The 24,271-nt window shown below is 40.1% G+C and overlaps 1 protein-coding gene across 4 annotated transcripts in view; it reads right to left on the bottom strand.

Moving 5' to 3' along the window:
• TPD52 (tumor protein D52) overlaps positions 1 to 24,271 on the bottom strand; it is a 128,036-nt gene that overhangs the window by 18,030 nt on the left and 85,735 nt on the right. For all 4 annotated transcript variants that reach the window (XM_043975684.1, XM_043975683.1, XM_043975682.1 and 1 more), the window contains exons 2-4: positions 9,857 to 9,972; positions 1,946 to 2,094; positions 557 to 658 (exon numbers count right to left, since the gene is read on the bottom strand). In XM_043975684.1, the coding sequence (XP_043831619.1) occupies positions 557 to 658; positions 1,946 to 2,094; positions 9,857 to 9,972 (367 nt within the window). The remainder of the gene's footprint in view (positions 1 to 556; positions 659 to 1,945; positions 2,095 to 9,856; positions 9,973 to 24,271) is intronic.

Below are 24,271 nucleotides of genomic sequence, written 5' to 3' on the forward strand. Positions count from 1 at the left end.
AAAGTACAAGTGCAAATTAAATGACAATGGCTCAAAGTGAGCAAGATTAAACTCTAAGCGTGTCGGCAAACTACAGCTCATAAGTTAGTACAGACAAACGACTCAAGACAAGCTAAAAGTATGCCATGATATGAACAAGGACGTACTTCAGTCAAGCTCACCTACTAACTGTGCACTTCAGTATAGTCTTATAGATCCATTCAATGTTGATATTTCCTCATGATCACAAAAATGCTACTCTAAGTAAAATACTTACTCTGTACTTAACCTACTTAGAAGTGAAATATGAAATTCACAACTAGACTGCAAAAAAATGAAGTTACTATTACAAGGTAAAGAACATTATGCCTCAAGATAATTTGGTTGCCCATTGAGGTTCACAAAATTGCTGCTCTTTCATACCAGAGCAGGATTTAAAAAGTAGGATACTACCACCATAACCCAGAATTTTCAGGTCCTACCCCAAAGTCTTAGGGAAAGTTTACAATCATGATAGTGGAGCCTTAAGATAACACTAAAAGGGACTATTGAGAAACTGTGGAAAGTGGGGACATACTTTACATCTTCGAGCTTTTTGGTGATGACAGACCCAACAGAAGAAAAAGCAGCTGAGGCCTTCTGTCCAGCCTGAGACAAAGTTTCTGAAGTCTTCTTGTACCTATATTCAATTATAAGAACAGAGCAAAACAAAGATAAATTAAACAAGATAAATACAAGCAAATTAATCTTTTCAAATAACTCACTTCAAGTGTGGGGATAGTTCAAGTTCAAGAGCATCAATAAACCAGATTTTTGAAGTCACCACACACACACACACACACACACACACCACCCCTTTGCTAACAACGCTTCCTTCACCACATCCTGAGCCAAGGGGAAAAAAAATTCAGTCCCAGATCTTCTGTGATACCCTAGAATAGCTATGACAGACCAATGGCTCCAAAGTCACAATCTAAAGAAACCAAGGTTATCCTAAATAAGACTACGTAGCCAACCTAACCTTGACCTCAGATAAAAAGTCAAAACAAAAATATAATATGTAGAACATATATATTAGATTATATAATATATTATACATTACTAATATGTCATGTGCACGCGCACGTGCGCACGCACACACACACAGACATGGCCTTCTTTTTCTTTCCCCACATAAACCACACTGAAAAGAGAATCCAATCAAATACCTCAGTGTTTGTTGTAGGCAAATGCTTATTTTCTCTTCACCTAATAGGATAGGAACCAGTAGAAAGAACTGGGAATGAGGTAGGTGAGACCAACTGTTGAAATCTAGATGAAATCTGAGGGTCTAAATGATCTCTGATAACTATTTACAAGCTACCATAGAATCCATTTTAAGCCACAAGAGCTAACAAATGATTGTCAGAAACATGGCTCTCAGGTGTGTGGTCCATCTTCTCGTGTGACCATTTAAACATGCTACAGATGTGAAACTATCAAACATGGCATGGTTTCCAAATTGTTGTGACTACTTTTATTTACTGTATCAGAATCAAAAGGGTTATAATGTTAAAGCAAACAGGATTACTATAGTTATCAGTTTAGGGGGTAAGAGTAAGAATTAAGATGCAGGAATTATGGCAATGCAATTTCAAGAAAAAAATCTATTTTATCATACTAGTGACTAGATGATGCATAAAAATATTGCTCACTTCATCAGGAAGGACAGGACCAGGCATAAATACTCATTTGTCTCTGCAGTAGGCACAATCTGTATGTACCTGGGGCTGTTTTTATTTGTTTATCTAAGGCTAATGAGCAAGAGGAACAGATATGGGAAACTGATTCTATGGCTACACAAAATAATAAATAGAGTGGAGTTGAAAATCTGGGATGGGGCTGTTGTATGTACCCTGCTTATCTCAAAAACTGAATCAGAATGAAGAAAATGCACTCTAAAGGAGTGAAGGGTGTTGGAACCTACGCAGATGTGGCTGTCACATCTTGCCAGCCTTTGGCAATGTTCTGCCTTAGTTCTTGTAGTGAATTGATTCCAAGTTTCCTCTTGATCTCAGCTAGATGCTTTTCCTTGGCTGCTAACACATGAGATAAGGTCTGTATTTCCTCTTCTACCTATAAGAAAAAGGGGGAGAAAATATACAACAAGAATTTAAAACAGGTTAGGAACAGAATAGATGTAAAATCCTCCAGATTTTCAATGTTATCTAATTTGATTTTCTTTTTAAGTCTTAGACCTGTGATTTCACTGATATATATGGAACTCCCAGATGAGGAAACTCCCTCTATCAAAGCAATTCAGTACCTTGTTTGCAAATTACAGTCTTAAAGAGTTGGCCAGAGTACTGAGAGATTAAGCAACCTCCCCAAGGGCCACAGCCAATATGTGTCAAAGGTACAAATGTGAATCCAGGTGTTTCTGCTTCCAAGGCCAGCTCTCTATGCTAGCTTTTCAGATTATTAATTTTTTGGGGCCATTAAAAATACTGATAATGGGGCAGCTAGGTGGTGCAGTGAATAGAGCACCAGCCCTGGAGTCAGGAGTACCTGAGTTCAAACCCGACCTCAGATGATTAACACTTATTAGCTGTGTGACCCTGTGCAATTGCCTCACACACACACACAAAATACTGATATTTAGTTATACCTAAGGAAAGTTACTATTAACAGCTATCAAAAGTACATGCGGGGCCAGCTAGGTGGCGCAGTGGATAGAGCACCAGCCCCTGGAGTACTCCTGGACCTCAGTTCAAATCCGACCTCAGACACTTAACACTTACTAGCTGTGTGACCCTGGGCAAGTCACTTAACCCCAATGGCCTCACCCCCCTCCCCCCCAAAAAGTACATGCAACCTATTAGTCTGGAGAAATGACTGCTCTCTCCCTGAATAGCTATTTTAATATACACAGGTAATCAGCTATTTTACCCTAAGTGAAATATCCCAAAGCTATTACTTTGGGAATTTCACATGATTAAGAGATTGGTGATAGAGAAAAATCACAAACTATACTAGGGCTAAATATAAACCTGCATCATTCTACTGTGTTGCACATAGTACAAGCAGAATATACTGGGATATGATTATAACTTTCTATGGATATCCACAAGTGGGAAGAGATACTCTTGGGTAAAGAATAGAGACATGGAAAAATGAAGAAGTGCTTACAAAAACATTTCTTACTTTTCCTCCTACCTTTCCCCATAGCAACAGGTCTCATTTTATCCATATTTCCAAAAGGCAAGCCCTGAATAATTTCCAGTTAGGGGTGGCTAGGTGGCGCAGTAGATAAAGCACCGGCCCTGGATTCAGGAGTACCTGAGTTCAAATCCGGCCTCAGACACTTGACACTTACTAGCTGTGTGACCCTGGGCAAGTCACTTAACCCCCATTGCCCCACAAAATAAATAAATAATTTAATTAAATAAATAAATAAATAAAAATAATTTCCAGCTAATTTCTGAAAGTGATAATTCAATTTTTTGATTATTTTTAAAATGAGTAATAACCTGCCCTGGTTTTCATTCTTTCCTGATAACTTTTTATCATCTTATTTCCATTAAATAGAAAAAGAAAAAACTAGAGTACATGAAGTTAGTGTGTAGCATTGCAGGGAAAAGCTATTTTTCTGGAGTCTGAAGATTCCTTAGATGGCATTAGTCAAGTGTTGTCTTTCACATGGCCCAAATCTTTCTGCTCTTTTCTTACTCTCCACACACAACCCTGTAGTCTAGGTTTTCCCAATGTATTCTTTTTTGGGGGGGTCGGGGGAATGAGGGTTAAGTGACTTGCTCAGGGTCACACAGCTAGCTAGTGTCAAGTGTCTGAGGCTGGATTTGAACTCAGGTCTTCCTAAATCCAGGGCCAGTGCTTCATCCACTGGACCACCTAGCTGTCCCTTTCCCAATGTATTCTTACTTGGCTTAGAGATCTAGAAACTAGACTTGGGCTTAGATTTTTGGTTTCTAGTGTCACATGGCGTAATTCTCATGGACCTAAATTTCTTTAATTATAATAATACCAGATGACTACATGAAACTTTATGAAATACTTGCCTGCTTTATATCATATGCAAACCGGATTAGATGTAAGATTAGAAAATTTGTTCTTACAAGAAAGCCAAGCAGAGTCCCATGATACTAAGGCACAGGGCAGAGTCCAAAGGTTCACACGCCATCAATACTTTTTTTTAACCTTTATCTCCTCAGCTTGAAAAATGCCTCGTATGCCATTAGGAAAACCTGGATAATCCAACACTATATGTGAATTTTCAAAAAAATTCTTAGTATAAAAATTCATCATAGCTTCAGAGGTGGAACATGATTTAACAAGAAAAATTAAGACTGTCTCCCTATCTTGGCTAGGCTGGAAGTATATGGGCTATTCATGGTCCCTATCACACTAATGATCAGACAAGCAACTTTGACTTGCTCCATTTCTGACCTGGACCAGTCTGCCTCTTATGGGTATTTTGAGTTCCCCTGAGAAATCTAAAATAGAAAGAATGGTTCATTATACAGCAAAATATTTATAGTGGCATTATTATAGTAATAAAAAAACTGGGGGTAAAATAGATGTCTATTGATTGAGGAATGGCTAAAAACATTATGGTAGATGAATTTAATGCAATATTATGGTGCTATAAGAAATGATACACAGAGAAATATGAAAAAACATAAACTAATGTGAAGTGAAATAAGAAAACAGGAAAATAACATGCATAATGATTATATAAATGCTAATGGAATAAAATAATAAAAATTGAAAGCTATAAAATTATAATGATCAAGGTTGGCCCTAAAGAAGAAAAATTAAAAGGCTCCTTACAAAGTAGAGGACTATAAATGTTGAACACAGCATGTAAGGTCAGACTTCTTAAAGTTTGTTGAACTGATTGGTCAAGAGACTAATAAGAAAATAACAATGCCATGGACAAAAATAATGAATTTAAAATGATGAGCAAGTTCAGAAAGAGAGATAACAAGCTTAGTTTTGGACAGAGGATCATAAATCTAGATCTAAAATAAAAATCTCAGGCCTTTCAATCCAACTATTTCTTCTGTGTGTGTGTGTGTTTTTTTTAAGCAGGGCATTGAGGGTTAAGTGACTTGCCCAGGGTCACACAGCTACTAAGTGTCAAGTGTCTGAGGCCATATTTGAACTCAGGTCCTCCTGAATCCAGGGCTGGTGCTTTATCTACTGTGACATCTAGCTGCCCCTAAATTTTTTTAACACCAACTATTTCTTCTTACAGAAGCCCATGGAGGTTGATTTTCCCAAGGCCACACACTTAAGTCTCAGAAGCATGATTTGAAACCAAGTCCTCTGACCCCCAAATCAACATTCTTTCCGCTGTATCATGCTGCCTATCCTATGTTAAACTTAAAGTGGCAATGGGACATCTTTGGTAATGATATCCTATAGACAAGATGGAGAATTCTGTCCAGAATTCAGAAAAGAGGTAAGATAGATTACCATCCTCAAAGAGATGGTTAGTTAACCCCATGGAAGTCAGTGGGATTGCTAAAGGAAAGAATATTAAGAGAAAAGATGATCAAGAACAGACCTTTAGCTAAGGAATACTCACTTTAAGAGAGAAGCCAGAAAAGGAGAGCTATGAAAAGTAACTGGAAAAGCAGGTGGAGAACCAAAAGAGCTTCTGTCTTTGAAGCCAAAGAGAGACAGACTATCTAGCAGAACCTACAGACACCTTGGAGGGCAAGTATTGGAAAAGGCTGTTTGTGATGTCAACAGGCAATCACAATGTCATGAGACTTATGTGAAAATCAGGTTTATTACAAGAGAAATGAACGTGTATGAGTACCTACCGGGGTCCCATTTTTACAGAAATTTACACTTTTATAATAGCAGAACAAAGAGGGGAGGGGATAGTAGGATGAGGGGAAACAGTGCAGCAAAGGAGTAGGTAGGACACCCAAACCACTCCCAACACGGAGGAGCAGGGTAGTAACAAAAGCTGAATTCTTTTCCCTTGGGAACTGCTAAGCTAAGAAGATAGGAGGGCTCCCTTATCTGCAGAAGACCCCAGCTGCACAAGCAGTATATCCCAGCCTGGCACAGATGGCTAGCACCTGTCTTGCCTCCCAAGGACACACAGGGAGTCTGGCTTAGGGCATAACACCAACTTATATCAGTTAAGAGGGAGCTTCATCCTTGACTTTCAGGGCTTCCTGCATGCTCTGGAAAAATATTGCAACTCAAAAAGACAATTTGGGGGGATCCCATAACAGCCCTTTTGAGAAAGCAATTTTAAAAGAATGGTGAGAAGGTTTCATGAAAATAGAAAAGTTGAAAGGAAACTGGGTAGTTAAGAAGCAGAAACAGTGGGTGTAGGAAACGTTCTAAAAGTTTAGCAATGAAAGGTAAAAAAAACCTGGAACTGTTGCCAGGTTGGGTAAAAAGGTCAAGAAAAGGCTTTTTTGCCTTTTAGGATCAGGGAGAACTGAGCATGTTAGTAGGTGTCTCACAGGTGGGTTTCCCATTAATTAATTCTAACAGTTTCTTGGCTTGTCCCTCATAATCTTGCCTATAGCCACATTTATGCCAGGTAAGTGTAAAACGGGGGCAGCATTCTTTTTAAAAAGATTCTTGTCTTTGCCTCTGCAAGCTGCAGGGTTGAGCAAGATAGCTACCTTCTTCGCTTGTGCATTAGGCAGAATCAATTGATTTCCAAATGACTGGGCTTTATAGGCTGCTATGCACAGCAGTTTATCACAATAGGAAATTCTTCCCATTATCTAGTTTAAACTTCCCATGCCGTTTTCGATACACCTGTGATATACCTACTAACATGTTCAGTGGGTAGGTATAGTGGCACACACTGGGGAAATATTCTTCATGGTCCTCCCCCTCCAGAGAGGATAGGTGAATACACAAGCTCTCCTCGGATATGCCCACACACCTACCAACAATCCATGTATGCCTTAGATGAGAAGAGAAAGGAAGTGAAGTGAGACTGAAGATACATGAAAGCAGGGATGTTAGGTGGAAGGTCTTAGAGGAAGCAAGAAGAAATGGGATCAAGGCCACAGGGAGAAAGAATTAACTTAGTTAAGAGAAACGATCTCTATTCTTCTGGAATCGTGGGGAAGAGGGTGAAAGGGAGGGATGATGCTGAAAGTGTTGATGAATGGAGGAGGGGAGCTCACATGAAACAGTCTCAGTCTTTTCAGGGAATTAGGAGGCTAGGTCATCTGAAGTGGTTAAAGGTCATGATATTTCTTCGGGCAAAAAACAAGAGGGGAAAAGGTTTGTAATGGTTGCTGTGAGTGACAAGATAGGAAGCCAATAAGGTGAACCAGAGTTCTTGAGTAGCCACGAGTACTTACACAAGATCATGTATCATAGCTTGTAGCTGGTGAAAATATTACAATTTCATAATGGTAGTGTTTTTTGAGAGTCTCTTGGACAGCAATGAGATCAAATCAGTCAGTACTTAAAGAAATTAATTCAGACTATTCACTGCAAAGTCAAATATGAAGTTGAAGCTTATATAATTTGGCCACATGATGAGAAGGCAAGACACATTAGAAAAGACTCTAATGGAGAAAAGATTGAATGCAAAAGGAAAAGGGGATGACAGAAGATGAGATGGATAGATAGTGTCATGGAACCAACAAACATGAGCCTCGACTAACTTTGAGAGATAGTAAAGGAGAGAAAAGCCTAGCATGCTATGGTCCACAGGGTCATAAAGAATCAGACACAACTGAATAACTGAACAACAATAACAACATACACAAAGACACTTTGTAAAGCTAGAAATACTAAACAAGGCATTTGGATAGTTTAGTTTAGTTAGAAACTTTAAAAATCCATTCAGAGGATAATGTTATCTATATTAAATTTTTCATATTTTCAAACTCTACTTCTCCTAGTAGGCCTCATCACCAAGGTACATTTCCCTGCTTAAAAGCAATAAAGTTAAATTTGGAGATTTGAAGAGAACAGTCAATGACCTAGATATGTCAATCTATTCTCTCGTTTGTCCTGGTTCTGATCTTTCTCTTACTGACCTCCCACAGATTTCACACACTTTATCATATATACTGTGGGTTTTTAAGTGGTAAAGTTAACTAACTTCTTTTGTCAGATTCAAGTGACAGGACAGGGCCTCCAAAAAACAGACAACAGCATATACTTCATGAAAACGTCTACTAAAAGATGGAAAAAATTACAAGGTGGTAGTCCAAAAAACAATGACAATGTTTCTAAAGTATTACACTTAAAAAGTTATTTAAGAGGACAGGCATGATCTTTCTCACTACCATGCATTTGCTAACACCATTCCCCCTGCCTGGAACGTTCTATATTTCTCTCAAACTCTACCTGTCCAATTCCAACCCATCCTCCAAAGTCTGTTTAAGTGTTATCTCTTCCATGAAGTCTTCTCTGATTCTACTCAGCAAGAACTGATCTGTGTGTGTTCACATGCATGCATCTCTTTCTGAATGTGTTGGCATGTGCCTGTGTATGCATGAGTTTCTGTGTGTGCATGTGTCTATCTCTATGCATGTCTGTTTCTCAGTCTCTGTGGTCTGACTTTTCGTCTGTGTGTGTCTGTGTGCACATCTGTGTGTGTGTGCTTGTCAGTATATTTGTCTGTCTGTGTCTACATTTCTGTGTTTGTCTGTGTGTGAGGATGCCTCTCTCCTGTATTGTCTCTTGGTTATTCTGAGTCTATATCCCTTGTTATGTTTAATATTCTCATTTTCTCTCTACTACCCCCCCCAACCAAAATATCATAAGACTGTTTATATCTCCTGTGTGACATTTTCACATTCTACTTTGCATGGTGGTTGTTATAAGATGTTTATGCATTATCTCACCTAGACTGTGAGGGCAGAGATCACGTCTTATGCATCTCTATATTCTCCAGACTATGCCTTGAATGTAATAAATGCTCAATAAACATTTGATGGGTGAATTAATGGGTAGATAAATCACTACCATGTGATTTTAAAATCTATGCTAAACTCAGGTTCTACTTCATGTCACCTCATTGTCTTATGACAATGAGGATTAGGGGCAGCTAGGTGGTACAGTGGATAGAGCACCGGCCCTGGATTCAGGAAGACCCGAGTTCAGATCTGGCCTCAGACACTTTACACACTTACTAGTTGTGTGACCCTGGGCAAGTCACTTAACCCCAACTGCCTTACAAAAAAAAAGAAAGAAAGGAAGGAAGGAAGGAAGGAAGGAAGGAAGGAAGGAAGGAAGGAAGGAAGGAAGGAAGGAAGGAAGGAAGGAAGGAAGGAAGGAAGGAAGGAAGGAAGGAAGGAAGGAAGGAAGGAAGGAAGAAAGAAAGAAAGAAAGAAGGAAAGAAAGAAAGAAAGAAAGAAAGAAAGAAAGAAAGAAAGAAAGAAAGAAAGAAAGAAAGAAGAAAGAAAGAAAGAAAGAAGGAAAGAAGGAAAGAAGGAAAGAAGGAAAGAAGGAAAGAAGGAAAGAAGGAAAGAAGGAAAGAAGGAAAGAAGGAAAGAAGGAAAGAAGGAAAGAAGGAAAGAAAGAAAGAAAGAAAGAAAGAAAGAAAGAAAGAAAGAAAGAAAGAAAGAAAGAAAGAAAGAAAGAAAGAAAGAAAGAAAGAAAGAAAGAAAGAAAGAAAGAAAGAAAGAAGACGATGAGGATTGACTTTAAAAGCATAAAAGGGATTGAAGTTTATTCCATGGTTTCCTCCTCTGGCAAGCAAAGACCTTGGTCTACCTTACCCCTAGAGTTCGGTTTTCTCTCTTGAGGTTACAATTCAGGGCTTCTAGTTGGGTCAAATTTCAGTTCATGAGAGAAACCATCCCTTCACTTTAAGTTTCATAGCTTCTTTCACAACACAAAAGGCAGACCTTAGTAGCTGTGCATTCTTTACCTTTGCAAGTTCCTTTCTTAGTTCTTCCTGCTCTTCCTCAGATAGGGTCTCAGTAGCACTGATTGTAGCAGCAGCATCTTCCCCTTCCTCAGATACTTGATCCGTTTTCAGTAGACCTTAATGGGGTTTAAAAACAAAATGTAAGAAGCCGATCTGTAAAGCTCAGCTTACAGGTAAAAATTGGGCTCCTGTATGCCAAGCAAAAGAACTAGAATAAAAGCAGCTGGATTAGGAGGTTGCCCTCCCCCCATTTAGTACCAGAACAGCGGCAAATAAGCCCTGTCCCCACAATAAAACCTTCCTGATGTTCAACAGATCAGTTTTCTGTTGGGGAAGGGTAGACATGGCATTACGGCGAAATGGCCTCCCCTCCTAAAGCTTTCAGTTGACTTAGATAACTACCAGAATCAAATAGCATATGATAATAACAATACTAACAACTCATGTAATAAAATGCATATATTGGCATTGCCAAAACGTAAGACACAGATGCCAGAATGTGGGAGGAAGAAAATGTTATTTTAGTTAAAAAAAAAAAAACATAAGGAAAGGCTTTCTTGAGAAAATGATATAGAGCTAGGCTTTGAGGATTGAATGGGATTCAAATACGCAATATTTTGTACTCAAATAAACCCTGATGTGAGAGGAAGGGGAGACCCACAGATTTGAAGACAGAGAACCTTGGTTTGGATATGAACTATGAGCAAGGCATTTAACTTCCATAGGCCTCACAGTCTCATCACTGGAAGGGGTTGAAACAGATAATACTTAAGATCCATTCCCATTCTACAAATAGGATTCATTTTCTTCTGAGCAACTAAATTCCTTTCTATGTTTCTCCATTGGTCCTTATTTTACATCCGTCGCTTTTCTGTGTTTTCCAAGTGTGCTGTCCAGAACTGCCCAGAAAGTTACTCCAGAAGGCAGATGAACACTGCCGAGGATTACTAGAGAGTTTTTACATTAATAGAGGTTTGGCTTTTGGTTTGGGTTTTGGTTTTTGGCTGAAGGATAAAGTGTTAGCTAAAGGGAATTCATGTCATCAGTAATGTATCAAAATAAGTAAAGAACTTAAAGATATTACAAAGAACACAGAGGCAGAACTGCCAGCAGTTTGATCACACCAAGAATGAACCCAAGACTGTATGTACCCTCTAGATCTGGGAGATAAAACTTAGTAATGACAGACTCTGTCTTTTCCATGTTAACCGTGAGGTGGCAGCAAATCACCAAAAATGTATTCATTTAATAGGGGAGGCAGAAGTGGGAAAACAGATCAAACATCCAAGTAAAATCTAAAAGACCACTTATATTGAAAGAATAGTCGAATAGTCACACATGGATTTCGTCAGGTAATGAACACAGGCAAAAGGAGATGACAGAAGCTCAGGGCCTGTGGGATACACAGAGACATAAATAAAGACGTTTCTGCACCTGAAACAAGCACCACAAACCACATCCTAGGCAAACAGCACGAAAGGTGCCCTCACAGCTATGGGGAAGATGGATAAAGATGTCAGGATACTATCTGGTCACTGCTGGGGAGGCTGCTCATCCCCAAAGGAAGTGAGTGATCAGCTTACCTTGGCAGGGCCCTATCTATCTTTCCAGCCTCATTCTACATTCTTCTCTTTCCCACACTCTACAGTCCAGCCAAGCTGGCCTTCTCTATGGTCCTTCCACACAATGTTCCATCTCTCATCTCCATGCCTTGTCACTGGCTATCCCTCATACCTGTGGAATGCCTGCCCTCCCCACCTTCCATTACTGGAATCTCTTACCTCCTTCAAGTCATATCTCAAGCTTTTCCTGATCGATCCCCCACAACTGCTAGCATCCTCCCTCCCAAAACTTTTTGTGTATTGTTTAGTATTTACTCTGTATACTCATATGGATTATCCCCCAACAGAATATAAGCTCCCTAAGAGGAAGAAACTGTTTCGTCTTTTTGTGTGTGTGTCTGGAGCAATGAGGGTTAAATGACTTGCCCAGGGTCACACAACTAATAAGTGTCAAGTGTCTGAGTCCGGATTTTAACTCAGGTCCTCCTGAATCCAGGGCCAGTGCGTTATCCACTGTGCCACCTAGCTGCCCGTTTCATCTTTTGTCTTTGCATCCCAAGCACCTAGCGCAATGCCTGACACATAGCAGAAGCTTAAAAATGCTTACAGATTCCCATTTTCACTAATTATTCTTAGTAACCAGGAACCAAGGTCAGTTGTTTCTTCAAAGAGATGTCAAAAGTAAGATGAGAGTCAGCATGAGGTGGTATATAAAGTTTTAGACTTGGGGTCAGGAAGATCTAAGGTCATATTCCATCTCTGGCATTGAGTAGATATATAAAGGACAAGGACAAGTTAATCTTCTGAGTCTTGGTTTCCTCATTTGTCAAATGGGGCCACTGGAAGATAATCTGTACAAAGCACTTTGCAGACATCAATATCATTGTCATTTTTATTCATCATCATCTAAGGACCCTGATTATTGGGGAGCTGAGGTAGAGTAGCAACACATAAACTGATGCTTTGGTAATTAAGGCACAGAAGAGAGGGGAGGAGCCCAAAAAGGGGGCTTTAGGCCAACATCAAACCGAGTAAGAGAAAAACAAAATCTTTGAAGTATCATAATAGGGCAAGAAGGAATCTTACCCAACTCCTTCCATTTATCTGAGGTACTAGATTGGGAAAGCAATTTGCTCAGGGTCAACAGAGGAAAGTTAGCTTAACCCTCAATGAAACTGAGGCTGAGCTAAGACAGGCCAAATCTCAGATGTCCTTAGAGACCATTCTATCCAATACTCTTGTCTTACAGAGAAGGCAAATAAGGCCCAGAGTTAGTGTCAGAGCAAGGACTAAAAAACCCAGACTTCCTGACTCCTAGTATTTTTAGTAATATTGTAGAAATTTAGCATTCCTCATGGTTACTGATCTTTTCAAAGCACCAGTGACCCAGGGCGAATAAATGGGCAGTTAGATGGGCCCTCACATCCTCAGGTAAAACTGAGGACTCAATCTCTCCCCATTCCCTCCCACCAGGCTCCTGTGGTCAGAAAAGCTTTTGAATTAACAGCAACAACTGCTCTTCACATAGCATTTTAAAGTCTGCAAAGCACTTTTACATGATTATCTTATTTGGCAAAAAGCAAGGGAGAACAAAATTTATGAGAAAGAAAATGTCAGTGGAATGGGGGTTGCAAAGGTATCCCCCCAAAAGCATGTCTTCCATCAGAGCCTAAGGCTGTCTCCCTTCCATTGTTTTGCTGGAAGGATTCCCTCTTAATGAAGGGAATCTATCTCCCAGACTATAACCAGTACTCTAACCACAGAAAAAACAGGTTGTGAAATGACTCTTAAAAGGTCATTGCTATTGGTATTGATGGGGCTGCCTGGCTGGACCAGAGCTAGCCTTGCCTTTCCAACCCCAGGCCTAGCTAGAGCCTAAGTCCTACTGGCCAAGGCCTCTTAGCCTTCTCCCCCACAACCTCTCCAGCCTCTTTTACCAGAGGAACTTTAAGGCCTGAAGCAGCAGTGGCAGAGATGAAATGCTCTCCCAACCTGCTCTCATCATTCTATTCTTGGTTCCACTCAAATGCCATCTTAGGAGGGAAGACAAGAGCTTCAAAAGACCTTTTAATAACTCCTCCTGGGACAAAGGTTTGACCACCCCACCCTAGTTTTTATTCCAAGAATATCTATAAACCAATTAAAAAGAGGGTTCTCCCTCATACACTAAAACTAAAGGAAAGGATCAGGAGCAACATCAAAGTTAACTGGTTTAACTGAAGTTTCCTAAACACAGTTTTCTGAACTTTCCCTTTTCTCCTTTAGAAGATTTTATCCCTACTCTTTACACCCTTTCCCAAAAAAGTCATCCTTGTTATTTGAACAACCCTGGATCAAAGTTAGTTATCATTAGGAGCAGCTGGGTGGCACAGTGGATGGAGTACTGGACCTGGAGTCTGGAAGACCCGAATTCAAATCAGACACTTTAATACTTCAGTGGCCCTGGGCAAGTCGATCAACCTCTGTTTGCTTCAGTTTCCTCATATGGAAAGTGGGGATGATAACAGTACCTACCTCTCAGGGTTGTGTTGAGTATCAAATAAGATAATATTTGTATACAGTGCCTGTCACATAGTAGGTTCTATATAAATATTAGCTATCACCATTATTTCCCAACCCAGTATGGCAGCTACTAAATTTGTTCATACCAGGAAGATGGGCAGCTTGCCTTCCAAAGCCAGTGAAACAACATTCTCTTCCCTTGGGGTGTAAAGTCAGAGGAAGAGGAACAAGGACAAAGATTCATGAGCAATATGGTCAAATTATACATGTAAGAGGGTGTTGGGCCACCCATTGTCTTTGGAAACTGCATTTCCTAGAAGCCAGTGAAGATCTCAGCAGTAGAAATTAAGAACAGCTAGTCCGAAGAAAAAAATAATCTCAAAATGGGTAGAGACATGGACTAAGAGAGAGAAGAGAAATATGCAGAAACCCTAGCTGGGACCCAGTTCTGAGGATCCTGTTTGTCTGGTTGTGCTGGAAAACAACAGTTCTCTCTACTATTCTCCCATTCCCTGACAGACACCCTTCCATGAATGCCCGCCCTAGCCCTAAGGCCCAAACTAAAAAAATAAAACAAACAAACAAAAGCCAGCAACCCAGAACATCCAATAATGTTACTGAGAATGCTAACTTAACACCCTGTCATGAATAATTTAAGGTATTTTTCTTCTCCTTTTTTGTACAGAATAAAACAAGCCTTCAGTGGTTAGTGAGGAAATGGGGCCAACATTCCCCCCCAAGAAGCTTTGGGAAATCGGTGGAGTGAGTGTGCTTGGTGATTGATTTAACTCCTAGTTATTTGCACCGTATTCTATTTTAAGTAAAGATCCTTTGTTTTCATAGTATATGAGGTAATTTATTCCTGGGAAATGGGGGCTTATACACTATTGATTGAGATAGATTTAAGTATATCATGGACCTAGTTTCAACTTTCATAGTAATAGAGACAGGCAAGGAACAGAGGAAAGAGCACTGGACTTGAAGCCAGGAACCTGGTTGACTTGTAGAACAGTGCTGAAATTACTTCACTTCTTAGAGCTTCAGCTTCCTCATTCCTAAAAAGAAGTTTCACTCCCTACTCAAGTTGCTCTTTACTCCCTCCAGGATATATTGCAAACTCTTCTTTTTAGCATTTAAAGTCTCTCACAATCTGGTTTCAACTTATTTTTTCTAAATTTATTTCACTTTATACCCATTTTACATTCCAGCCAAACTGGCTGTCCCTTGTACATGGCATCCATCTCCGACCTCTGTCCCTTGGCAGGCCTGTCATCCAAGCCTAGAATGAGGTCCCTCCTTACCTCGGCCTCATAAAAACCTTAGTTCCAGTTCCCTTCAAGTTCAGTCCCAACTCCTCCTATAAGAGACCCTTCCTGACTCTCCCAGATGGTAGTGCTCTTTTAGCTTCCTTTCACAATTACTTTATGTTTTGTGGTTTTCCTCTTGTACCTTTAGGACAGATATGTATTTTTTATCATTGTATACCCATGGTGTTTTCCTACCTGGCTGAACTCCCCTGAACTTTCCCATTATATCCCAGGATCCTTTTCACCCTGCAAGATCAGTTCAGCCCTGGAATTGCATACCTCATCAATACCTTCTGTCCCTGAGATCCCTCCCTTTCATATTCATTCAGAAATATCCTAGAGACATTTAGGAATAGGATACTAAAAGGATTAAGGGACCATAAATTTGGAGTTTCAAGTGGCCTTGGAGCTTATAAAATTCCAGACCTAGAGTTTCTCTCATACTTTCCATTTAAGGTGGGGGCCCAGGCCAGCCATCTCTTCATTTCCTGCCTGGTTGCACTCTTCTAGATGTCTTCATCACACCCCCACACTGGGTACCTTTTGCCTTTCTTCCAACTTTTCAGCTTCCTTTGTGTGTAGTCCTACCCTATCAGAAAATAAAGTCTTTGAGGGCAGGAACCATCTTCCTTTTTATGTTTGTATTCCTAGTGCTTGGCACAGAGTAGGCACTTAATAAGTGTTTACCGACTATCTATGACAGTACCTGGTGCATAGCAGAAACATAATGAATGCTATTTGAGTTATGCTCCCTCATCTATAAAATGAGAGTAATGATACTGGTACTACCTACCTCATAGATCTGATAAGGCTCCTAAGAAAGCAAATTGTAAACCATAAAACTCTATAGAAAAAAAACAACTCTATAGAAATGAGTTGTTTTCATTAAAGTAGCATTTAGCCGAGTGCTTCTAGAAAGGGAGGTTTTATGAGAGAGGGGGCAGATCCTAGAGCATTGAAGAAATCCATGATGTAGCACAGGCTGTGTGCCAAGATATTGTTAGAAAGGGAGATCAGGTGTATAGGGTGTTACTTGGGGAAGAGTTTGAAGGAAAAGAGTTTATATCTGAGAGGATAATTTATTCAAGGGAACCTTAGGAGAGAAGGAAAGGCTGGAGCCAGAAATCTGTAAGGCCTCCCAACACTGAGGTCTCAGGAATAGGTGAGTTCACCAAGGAGGAACGTGTAGAAAGTGGAGGCAGAACCTTGACAAACATTTAAGAGGTGAAAGAATGAAGATCAGGCCAAAGGAAAAGTCCTTGAGGTGGAAGAACCAAAAAATTGATATGCCACAGAGCACTGAAAAGAGATTTGCAAATAGGAGAGGAAAAGGTGGTCAACACCAAGCACTGGCTAAAAAAAGTGGCAATTAGGTCACTGATGAGGGAGCAATTTCAGCAGTGATAAGGGTCAAAAGCCAACTTACAAGGGCTCAAGGAGTGAAAGTGCATGATAGGCAGGAAGAGAGAGCAGTTGTCAATAATTCACCAAAAAATTTAGTGATAGAAGGAGAGGGGACCTACCAGAAAGTGAAAATGTTGAGGGTTGGGGGGGGGGGTTCTTTTGGGGGGTAAGGGGGCATATTTAGAAAAGAGACCCAAGCGTGTTTATACACTCAGGCAAAAGAGCAAACAGAAGAGGGAAGACTGAAAATGCAAGAAAGACAACTGAGAACCAGGGATGGTGGCAGACTATAGTTAAAGCAAAGGAAAGGAAAGGAGCACTGTTTAGCTGGATAACTTCAAGATTAAGGCCCTAGGGGCAGCTAGGTGGCGCAGTGGATAGAGCACCAGCCCTGGAGTCAGGAGTACCTGAGTTCAAATCCGGCCTTAGACACTTAACACTTACTAGCTGTGTGACCCTGGGCAAGTCACTTAACCCCAATTGCCTTACTAAAAAAAAAAAAAAAAAGATTAAGGCCCTAAGAAATCTGGAGTGATGGTACCAGTTCTACTATAAAGATGGTAGAGCAGGCACTGGGAAGAGGAATATTAGAACATTCATTCAGAAATATCCTAGAGACATTTAGGGATAGGATACTAAAAGAAAGTTGTTACAGGACCATAAATCCGGAGATGCAAGGAGCCTTGGAGTTTATACAATCCTAGGCCTAGAGCTGGACAAGGCCTCTGTGGTCATTTTACCCAACCCCCCTCATTTCATAGCTAGTCCCTAGGACACACCAGTAACAAGTGGCAGAGTTAGAATTTTTTAACCCATGTCTTCTGATACCAGGGATTATTTCAAAGGCACCACACACTGCTTTGAAAGGGCTAGGCCAGAGATCTAGATTTGTAGAACATCTGTAAACTGGAAGACTAAGGGAGGAGGAAGCTCAGAAGATCAAAAGCAAGATTCAAAAAAACTTGTTTTAGGAAAAGATAGAATAAGTAAGTAAAGGAAATAGAAATTTCCACATAACTCCCCAAATGATTTTTGGCCATTAATTACATCTTTAATTTCTTATGTATTGAATTATATTTTATGCTAAATATTACACTTACTATTATAAATCTATAAATATTCAATTTAATTGCAGCATTGATTACCTCCCCCTCAAAAGGGGGGGGGGGCTTTTGTAGAAAGATGTGTGTATTATAAGACATTGTACATGTCTTCAGAATTTTCCTGTGTAACCATCAGTAGCACTGATTTTTTTTTCCTCTCCCAAAAAATACTACTTGTTACATGGGATGGCTGTCTGTGAGGGGGAAGGAGAGAATGATGATGATGCAAGAAACAGAAGATTCCAATAAAATCTTTAAAAAAAAAAAGAAAGAAAGAAAGGAGAAGTTTTGTTTAAAACTCAGTATTAGTGCAGCCATTTAAAAATCTTTTCTCAGTCAACACCCATTCTCTAAGACTGATGCTTAGAGACAATGCCGAGGAGGAGAAGGAAAGCCTCAGTCCGAGCTTCCCATCCTTTTCCAGGAGCTATCGACTTTTCTACTTTCTCAGTTTCTTTTTGTTTTGGTTTGGTTTGGTTTGGTTTTTGCGAGGCAATGGGGTTAAGTGACCTGCCCAGGGTCACACAGCTAGTAAGTGTCAAGTGTCTGAGGCCGGATTTGAATCCAGGTACTCCTGAATCCAGGGCCGGTGCTTTATCCACTGCGCCACCTAGCTGCCCCCTCAGTTTCTTTTACTGTAAAATGGAGATAGTAACAGCCCCTATCAAGTAGCAGTGTTGTGAGAATAAAATGCAAATGCCCAGCACGTAGTAGTCGCTATATAACTGTTTATTTCCTCCCTTTCCTCTAACTTCCCTTCCTCTACTTCACATAAGATTCCTGAGGGTTGAAGGGCAGGAGTAAGAGGAAGGCAACTGACTGACTCCCAACCTAGATAATAAGCATCCTAATAACAGCTCACATTTATATGGTACTTTAAGTTCTATAAATAGCTTTGTGTACATTTTCCCTTTTGCGATATTTATAACCACCATGTCAGGTTGATGCTATTATTAGCCCCATTTTACAGATGATCAAATTGAAGTTGAAAGTCACTTTACCGGGGCAGCTAGGTAGCACAGTGGATAAAGCACTGGCCCTGGATTCAGGAGTACCTGAGTTCAAATCAGACCTCAGGATACTTGACACTTACTAGCTGTATGACCCTGGGAAAGTCACTTAACCCCAATTGCCTTATCCCCCCCCCCAAAAAAAAGTCATTTTACCTCTTTTAACCTCAGTTTCATCATCTGTAAAATGGAGGAAATAACAGCACCAACCTGATAGGGTCATTGCAAATAGTAAAAGGGAAAATGGTAAAATGACTCGCCCATGTTCACAAAGAGCTACAACACTGTTGTAGGTTTCAGATCTATGGATAAGGGAACAGAGTATGACCAAACAAGATGTAGAGAGGGCCATATGAGAGAAAATGGACAGTTTTAATTGCACAAAACTTAAAAGTTTCTGCACAGACAAAACTAATAGCCAATATTAGAAGGAAAACAGTTAACTGTGGGAAAAAATCTCTGCAGTAAGCTTCTGTATAAGGATCTCATGTTCGAGATACATATAGATTCAGGGCAGCTAGGTGGCGCAGTGGATAAAGCACCAGCCCTGGATTCAGGAGGACCTGAGTTCAAATCCAACCTCAGACATTTGACACTTACTAGCTGTGTGACCCTGGGCAAGTCACTTAACCCCAATTGCCTCACCCCCCCAAAAAAAAAGATACATATAGATTCAAATTTATAAGAATCAGGGCCATTCCCCAATTGATAACTGTTCAAAGGATATAAATATGTGATTTTTCTAAGGAAAAATCCAAGTTATCAATATCCATAATAAAAATGCTTTAAATCACTACTAATTAGAGAAATTAAATCAACACTGATGTTCTACCTCATTCCCATCAATCTGACAAAATTTGACAAAAAGGAAAAATGAAAAATGTTGGCTGAACTGAAGGCAAACTGGCATGTTAAAGCACTACATGTTGAGCAATGAAATGGTACAACCATTATGGAAAGTAATTTGGAACTGTACCCCTAAAGTTACTTAACTGTGCTATTCCACTACTAGGCTTCTACCAAATGTACAAAAGTATTTATAGCAGCTCTTTTTATCATAGCAAAGAACTGAAAAAAAGTGTGCCTATCAATTGAGGAATGGCTTAACAAAGTACTATATACGAATGTTATGAATACCATTTTGCTCTAAGAAATGATGAAAGGGACAGTTTCAAGGGACAGTCTCATGCAGAACCAGGAAAACAATGTATGCAGTAACAATGACACTAAAGACAAGCAACCTCGAGGACCACTAGAACTGATCGATACAATGCCTAACCACAAATCCATAGGACCATACAGGAAGCATGCTACCCATCTCTTGACAGAGATGTAATGGATTCAGGGTGCAGATTGAGATATTCGTTTTGGGGACAGGGCCAAAATTTGGAAATTTGTGTTGATTATGAACATCTGTCACAAGGGATTTGTTTTTCTTTTCTTTTTTAAAAAAATGGGGATGAGAAGGTAGGAGAAAGACAAAATAGATTTTTGTAAATGGAAACAAAAATAAAATTTACAGTGGTGTCAGACTCACAAACCAGCAGCTAGGCAGCACATAGATAGAGTGCCAGACCTGGAGTCAGGGAAGACTCTTCCAGAGTTCAAAATAGGCCTCGGACATTTACTAGCTGTGTGACCCCAGACAAGTCACTTAACCTTATTTGCCTCAGTTCCTCATCTGTAAAAAGAGCTGGAAAAGAAAATGGCAAACCACTGCAATATTCAGTATCCAAGTTAAGAAAATCCCAAATGGGGTCACAAAGAGTAGGCCAGGCCTGAAAAATGACCAAACAACAATAGAATCAAATAGAAGTGATCCTTCCAGCTGCTGCATACAGACTCAGAAAAGCACAAGTTAACAATATCCATGTTATATTGTATTTTTGTTTGTTTCTCTGGTTTTTTTGGTGAGGCAGTTGGGGTCAAGTGACTTGCCCAGGGTCACACAGCTAGTAAGTGTTAAGTGTCTGAGACTGGATTTGAACTCAGGTACTCCTGAATCCAGGGCCGGTGCTTTATCCACTGCATCATCTAGCTGCCCCTGTTTATTTTTATTAAAAATTTCTCAATTACACTTTAATTGGTTCAGGCCCCACTATAGAGTTTTGCAGGCTGTGAGTTTAACTCCTCTGCTCTGTATGATCATGTATGGAATAAACAAGCTCTGAGAAATTAATAATTTGCTATGATTTGCAACCTCAGTCATATACTTTTTTGTTCTTTTACTTTGGGCCATGAGTCATTCTTCCACATTTTAATTCAATGGATTGGTCCAGAATTTCATGCCTCCTCTCCTTTTCCACCAATGCAGAGACACTGCTCCTCTCCATCCCCACCCCAAAAGCTCCATTCAGAATTTCTGTGACAGAAGAAGAGGCCTACTCATCCCTCTGATCTACATCACGAGATTAATCTATGCCACAAATAAATAAAATTTGAAAGTGCTGCTCCAAGTCTTGGCTCCAATAAAGTAGCAGAATTCTACTAATTTAGGAGCACCAGATTAGAAGTTTCTCCCTTTTTTCCTTTAACCTCCTCCAGACCCCACCAGCTTCAGCCTTTTCTCTGGCTAGCCTCCAAGTCTGCAATGATCTCCCTTCTCATTCCCTCCTCTTCAAGTCCCAATGAAAATTCCATCTTCTACAAGAAGCCTTTTTCAATCCCTCTTAATTCTAGTACTTTCCCTCCATTCAATGCTCTGTTAGGCATTCAAAGACCACCATAAGCCAGCCCCCTTCTTACCTAAACATTCTTTTTGGGGAGGGGCAGGGCAATGAGGGTTAAGTGACTTGCCTAAGGTCACACAGCTAGTAAGTGTCAAGTGTCTGAGGCTGAATTTGAACTCAGGTCCTCCTGAATCCAAAGCTGGTGCTTTATCCATCGCGCAACCTAGCTGCCCCCCATCCATTCTTCTTATACCTTATTCCTCAACCTATACTATTCAGTCCAGTCACACTGATCTCCTGCCTCTTCCACAAATAAAACACTTCACTTCTCAGTTCCTGCAATTTTCTACAGTTGTCCCCCATGCCTGGAATTCTCTTCTTCCTCAGCTCTGACTAATCACCTCCCTGGCTTCCTCCAAGTCCCAACTAAAATTGAACTTTTTTTTTAGTGAGGCAATTGGGGTTAAGTAACTTGCCCAGGGTCACACAGCTAGTAAGTGTTGTCTGAGGCCGGATTTGAACTCAGTTACTCCTGACTCCAGGGCTGGTGTTCTATCCACTGTGCCATCTAGCTGCCCCCCCAACTACTCTTAATTCCAGTGCATTTCCTTTATTAATTAGTTCACATTTATCCGGTGGAGAGCTTTCTTTGCATACATTTGTTTGCATGTTGTCTCCCCCGTTAGACTGTAAGCTCCTTGAGAGCAAGGACTGTCTTTGGTCTTTCTTAGTACCCCCAGCACTAAGCATAGTGCCTAAGAACATAGCAGGCAGTTGGTAAATGCTTGTACTGACTGACCAGCCCCCATGACTACCCCCTGCAAGCATTTGTCTACCCTCCACCTAAAACCTATTTTGTTCTCTGCATTCTGCCTGGAGGTTTTTGTTCGTTTGGTTGACTAGTATTTTGTGTTTGTTTGTTTGTTTGTTTTTAGGGGGGTTGTTATCATATATTGCACATTTCTACTTAATTTCTTTCTTTCACTCAGGCCCTTCTGTTTCAAGGTCTTTCCATTCATCACCTCTAACAATAACTAAAAACTAACCTTCCCAGAGAAATAGAACTGCTGATGAGACTTTGCTCAGTCTTGCCTTTGTCCCATACACAGTCTTTTGAGAGATTGTTAGCTTTCTAGGGTGGGCCACCTGTATCTACAATACACAGATAACATGTGACGCACAAGCCACTGAAGCACAAGACTAAGACAAAAGGAAACTGACCATAATGGGAGCATAATGACAGCTCCTACCATGAAAGTCATTGTTTTTTTACTACTCATTCTGTTTCATGGAAGTGAAATAGTGTCCCCATTCAAATTATAACACACTTTTTTTTTGTGAAGCAATTGGGGTTAAGTGACTTGCCCAGGGTCACACAGCTAGTAAGTGTCAAGGGTCTGAGGCTGGATTTGAACTCAGGTCCTCCTGAATTCAGGGCCAGTGCTCTATCCACTGTGCCACCTAGCTGTCCCCCCCCCCCATTCAAATTATAAACAGCAAAAAAACCTAATGATATAAGCATCTCATTTTCCTGGACTCCATGTATAAACATGCTGCTAAATTCAAATGCTTTAAAAAAAAAATTAACAAAACTTGATTAAATGCAGCCTGGTACAGTGGAAAGAACACTAGGAGGTTCAAATCCCAGCTCTGCTACTGACTCCTGGTAGGGCTTTGTCACTTAACCTTTCCGAGCCTCATATTTGATTAAAAATACAACACAATGAATGAAATAAGCTTTGTAGAGACATGTAACTTCAGGCATGTCCCTCCCTCTCTCTATCAGCTTCCTCATCTATAAAATAAGGAGGTTCAATTAGATGTAGGTCTCTAAGGCACCTTCTAACTCTCAAATTCCATATGATTCAATGACAGGTGGTTGGACAGGGTGGCCTCTAATAGTCTCTTCCAGCTCTTGGCTCTGATCCTCTGATCTAATTCCTAAGATCCAGAATGGACCCCATTGTCTTTTTTTTGTTTGTTTACTTTTTTGTGGGGTAATGGGGGTTAAGTGACTTGCCCAGGGTCACACAGCTAGTAAGTGTCAAGTGTCTCAGGCCGGATTTGAACTCAGGTCCTCCTGAATCCAGGGCCAGTGCTTTATCCACTGCGCCACCTAGCTGCACCATGGACCCCATTGTCAATGAAGGAGGCTAGAAACAGAGATAACCAATGACAGAGCTAGACTGACTTCCCTAGGAAACAGGGCAGTCATCTATACTCCCCTCTGGTATCCACATACATATAGTCTTCAGTCACATGCAACACAAACCACTATCAGGATTCCCAACTACAGCCCAGGGGATCCCTGCCTATACTTTAGGAAAAATACTGAAGCAGAATTTCCAGGTCATCAGCAAACATGGAAATACCAAATATTTGCCACTAGACCTTTTACTTTATCCATAACCATCTCTGTCTAGATTCATATGTTTTCATATATATTATATGTAAGTAATATATTATATAACCTATACATCCCTATATTAATAAGAACACTAATTCAAACTCAAATTTTATTCTTTGTAAGGTTGAAAAATAATTTGGTACATACTTAAGGAGTTTACCTAGACAGACATATGTGCTCCTACTACTAATCTCAGTGTCTTCTTGGATGACTTACATGGATACACACACACACACACACACACACACATAATATACGCACACAAAATATATGTGTATATATATATGTATAGGTACATACAGAGTAACTAGCATCAAAAGATAAGAGATCAAAGCATTTTTATTATTCCTTGCTTTGAGATTTGTCTGTGCCACTTTTGGTTCTCTGTCCTCAAATCTAAACACAACCATTATTTGAATTCCAGTTCTTCCAAGAACCTAGAGGCTGCGAC

This window comes from Dromiciops gliroides, chromosome 1 (assembly GCF_019393635.1).
Source record: "Dromiciops gliroides isolate mDroGli1 chromosome 1, mDroGli1.pri, whole genome shotgun sequence".
Classification (NCBI taxonomy): Eukaryota; Metazoa; Chordata; class Mammalia; order Microbiotheria; family Microbiotheriidae; genus Dromiciops; species Dromiciops gliroides.